The sequence below is a fragment of the Acanthisitta chloris genome, unplaced genomic scaffold (genome assembly GCF_000695815.1).
Source record: "Acanthisitta chloris isolate BGI_N310 unplaced genomic scaffold, ASM69581v1 scaffold33262, whole genome shotgun sequence".
NCBI classification, from domain to species: domain Eukaryota; kingdom Metazoa; phylum Chordata; class Aves; order Passeriformes; family Acanthisittidae; genus Acanthisitta; species Acanthisitta chloris.
This window is the reverse complement of record NW_008661574.1, coordinates 1-3,875: the sequence shown is the minus strand read 5'-3', so window position 1 is coordinate 3,875 and position 3,875 is coordinate 1. Positions and strand designations below refer to the sequence as shown.

The following is a 3,875-nucleotide window of genomic DNA, read 5'->3' as shown; positions in this document are numbered from 1 at the left end:
ACCCACTCCATCCACCCCCCAGCCAGTCTTTATCACCGCCACCCCAGCCCTGACATCCTCCAGTTCATCTCTGCCACTCTTACCTCCCCCCCAGACTGTACTTATCACCCCTCAGCCCACCCATCACCCCAAAGCTCATCGTTGTTGCCCCCAAGCCCATCTGTCACTCCCCAGCCCATTCCAACCACATTCCCCATGGATTGAACCCTGATGCATCAAGACCACCTCCCCAGGAGCATCTCCTTGCAGTAGCCAGGCTGAGCAGCACAGGGATGATGGGGGAAAAGGGGATCTGGGAGCATCTGTGGGGTCAGGGAGAACCCCCAGATGCACCAATATTACATCTGAGTGGGGACATGGGACCAGCCTGGCCAAGGACCTCAGCAGGTTCTCAGGTTGAGCTCTGGAGTCATGGGGGGACCAGGACTCACCTTCCCAATGAGCTTGCCCTGTTTGCTCATGCAGATGTACTTCTCACTCTCGGCCCCCTTGATGCGCACACGGCTCCCGAAGGTGTCTGTCTCCACGATGAGCTTGGCTGTGAGGAGGGGACGTGTCCCAGGGGGGCTGTGGCACCCCCAGCACCCAAATCCTCCCATCCCCTTCTCCCTGGCTTTGTGTGCCCAACCCTGGTGGGTGGGAGGGCATTGAGCCCCCCCAGCTCAGGCAGGACAGCCCTTGTTGAGGTTCTCCTGGCCACAGAGCTGAAAGGGCTTTGTTGAAACCCAGCAGAGTCAAACTAGATGTTGGTGGAAGCTTCAGTCCCTTCCTCCCTCTGTGGCACATCCACATTGTTGGGATGCAATGGGTACTCCAGGTCAGACCAGAGTTCAGCACCCAACGGGTTAATCATCCTCCTTGTTCCTCCACAGCACAGCCCTTAACTCCACAGGTTGGGAATGACACCAAACCCCAGTGGGTCTGGCTGGGAGAGTTCAGGGGAAGCCCTGGAGAGGTGGTGAATCAGCCTCACTGGGCTTGGGAAAGCCTTTCCCAAAGCTCTGAGGGATGCTCTTGGGGGGCTGTGATTCCCAGCAGCAGCAGGGCTGGAAAATCCCAGGGGAAAGGTGGTGTGAGTGGGGTGGGATCTGCCCCAGTGGGCTCTGCCCACCACCTGTGGATGTTTCAGGGGCAGATACCAGGATCAGGCACTTCTCCTCCAAGGAAAAGTTGTTTGTCTCATGCCAGGAAAGGATTAGAAAGCACAAGCCCTAAATATAGGGCTTATAAATACTGCATGGAGCTGGAGAAATCCATGATTTTGGAAGTTTTGAGGTCAGGGCTGGCTTTTTGGAGCTGAGCTCTCACTGGAGTTAGCTGGGAAGGATTTGGAGTATAAAACCAGCCAGTAGGGACTGGAACACCCCCACAACCATCACCACCACCACCATTCTCCCTGCAAAACTCTTTGGGAAGAGACATTTCCCAGCCCTTCCATGAGCACAGTGACCCCCTAGGGGTGAGCAGCAGTTTCTTACCGAACTTGTTGCCGTCCTCGGCGGTGGCTGTGATCCTTTTGCCGTTCACCTGGACGTGTTTGCCGCTGGTCCTGCTGTAGAGCTGATACTCTCGGATCTGCCGCCGGCTCAGCTGGTCCGTCATCGCCCCCTGGTCCCTCACGTACTGGTTAAAATTAGGAGACGGTTGATTCTCCCCCTTTGTTTACAAAGGGAAAAATAAAATCAATTTGTTTTGGGATGGCAAGGGGAGGAGGGAGGGAGGGAGAGAGGGATGGAGCCGGGTGGGAGAGCTGGGGATGGGCACAGGGACAGCTGCCACCCCCATGTGTGGGCAAAAGGAGCTCTTGGTTTCCTTGGAGCAGCGACCAAGGAGGTGCTTTGGACTGAGGGTGGGAGAGGCAGAGACTTTCCTATGCATCCATGAGCATGGGAAGGATGCAGGGAAGGATGCAGGGAAGGATGCTCTTCTCCCAGCATAGCTGCCCGAAGGATGCTCAGCAGGCACTGAGGACAGGCTGGATTGAAGGTCCTGAACTGATGAAACACTCACTGAGTGTCTCATAAGGGTGAGACCCTCTAAATTCTGGTTGGATGTCCCAGGAGCAGAACCGTCCCTTCCCAATCCACCCTGAGCATGGCATAAACACCCTGGGGACCCTGGAAGAGCTTTGTGGCTCATGCTAAAGGGTCAGCACCAGCACATGAGGGTTATTAGAGGGAAAACAGGAGCTAATTAGGGCAGACAAGGTAGGGAAGGGGAGTAGTAGTGGTGGGCAGCCCATGTCCCACTCCAGAATCCTCTCAACACATATCCTAAGGGAAAATTAGATCTAATCCCAAAGCAAGTGGGACTAGGCAGCACCAGAGGTACCCTGACCTCAAAACCAGCTCCAAAGAGGCTGTGACAAGGGATACATTCCAGGGGGGACATCTCCTGCCTGGAGAGTGGGACAGTTGGGGTCCCACTGCCCAGTTTGGGGGGTGCAGCATCACCTGTGGGCACAGGACCTGCATCCCCTGGGCTGCAGCATCGCCTCACTGGGTGGGAAGCCACGAGGGTATCCAGCAGTGGGAGGGTGGGGGGCACTGCCTGTCCCCCCTGACCCCCTCCCACCTTTGTTTGTGCCTGGGGACTCATTTCCTGCCAGGATCTACTTTAAAGCCTTTGGGGCTGGCAGAGGAGGTGGGCTGGGGGGGGCGGCCCCTCTCCATCAAAGGCAGCTCCCATCCCCTCTCATTTTCAAAGAAATAAAAGCATTTACCTTGGGAAGAGGAAAAAAAAAACAAGGGGGAAAAGGAAGGAAAAAAAAAAAAAAAAAGGTCCAGAGGATGTATTAATGCTGCTGGGGCCGCAGCTCTGGGGGTTTTGTTGGGGGCTGGAGCAGAGGGTGCTGATATGGAACAGTGGATTTTAATAGCCACTGACTTTCTAAAGCACACAAAAAGGGATGGTGCAGCCAGAGAGGGTGTGGGGGAGAGGGGAGGGGGTGACAAACCTCACACCACCCTGCTGTGGGGGTCCACACCCCATTAACCCCCTCAGTGTGAGCCAGGGCAGCATCCAACCCCAAGGCTGAGGGACTTGGCACGTCCTTGCCCAAGCAAGGCTGCAGGAAATTTATCCTCTGTCTGGATGGCATCACTGCCAGCCTTATCCACACCCTTCAGAGGGGTCTGGGGGGATGTAATCCCCATCCCTGATCCCACAGTTGTAGCCCTCGAGGTCAGTGCTGATGGGTACAAGCAGCCCTGGTGGGGACACAAACCCATGGGCACATCCCTCCGTGCCCAGGGCTGGGTACCACTTGGAGTGGGGACACACCAATCCCTCCCAGGAGTTCCCCACCAGGACAATGGGCACCCCAAAGCTCAGAGAGGTCACAAAACAGGCACCTTCACCCGCCCCAGGGTTAGTAAAGCACATCCACCTACCTGTGTCTGACAGGAGAACATGAGGAGCTGGAAACATCTGCAAGCAGGAGACACAAAGAGGGAGAAACAAGTTTTGCTTGGAGTTAGCTGTTTTCTCCTTCCTCCCCACTCCGAGGAAGAGACCCACTAAGAATAAACTCCTGCCAAACCCAGGGGCAGAGAGGTTTTCTTACATGGAGAGGTTCTGCAGGGTCAGGGGCTGCATGGCTCTGCTCGAAGCTCCTCGGCCAGCGCCAGCTGCGGCCGCAGAGCCCAGGTGTGATGCCAACAGCTCCGGAGCAGCTCCGGAGCATGGGGGAGGCAGCAGGGTCGGGATCCTTCTCCTCCGACCCTGGGGGCTGCACGTCCTACGCCCTGGGGACATCCAGCTCCATCCTGGCTCCTGCGTTCCCTCCCCATCAGCCTCCCGTGCTCGGGTCGGTGCCACCGCCCAGGGCAGTGCCCGCTGTGCCCTGCTCCATGGACCCGGCGCTGCCCTCCGGG

At 57.0% G+C, this 3,875-nt stretch overlaps 1 protein-coding gene across 1 annotated transcript; it reads right to left on the bottom strand.

The window, feature by feature from the left end:
• Positions 1–431: 431 nt before the first annotated feature.
• On the bottom strand, positions 432–3,429 carry LOC103798042 (fibroblast growth factor 17; the record flags this gene model as incomplete). The annotated part of the gene is made up of 3 exons (XM_009070287.1): positions 432–538; positions 1,479–1,656; positions 3,393–3,429. Coding segments are annotated over 3 exons (322 nt in total), but the record flags the coding sequence as incomplete, so codon positions are not given.
• Positions 3,430–3,875: the final 446 nt, after the last annotated feature.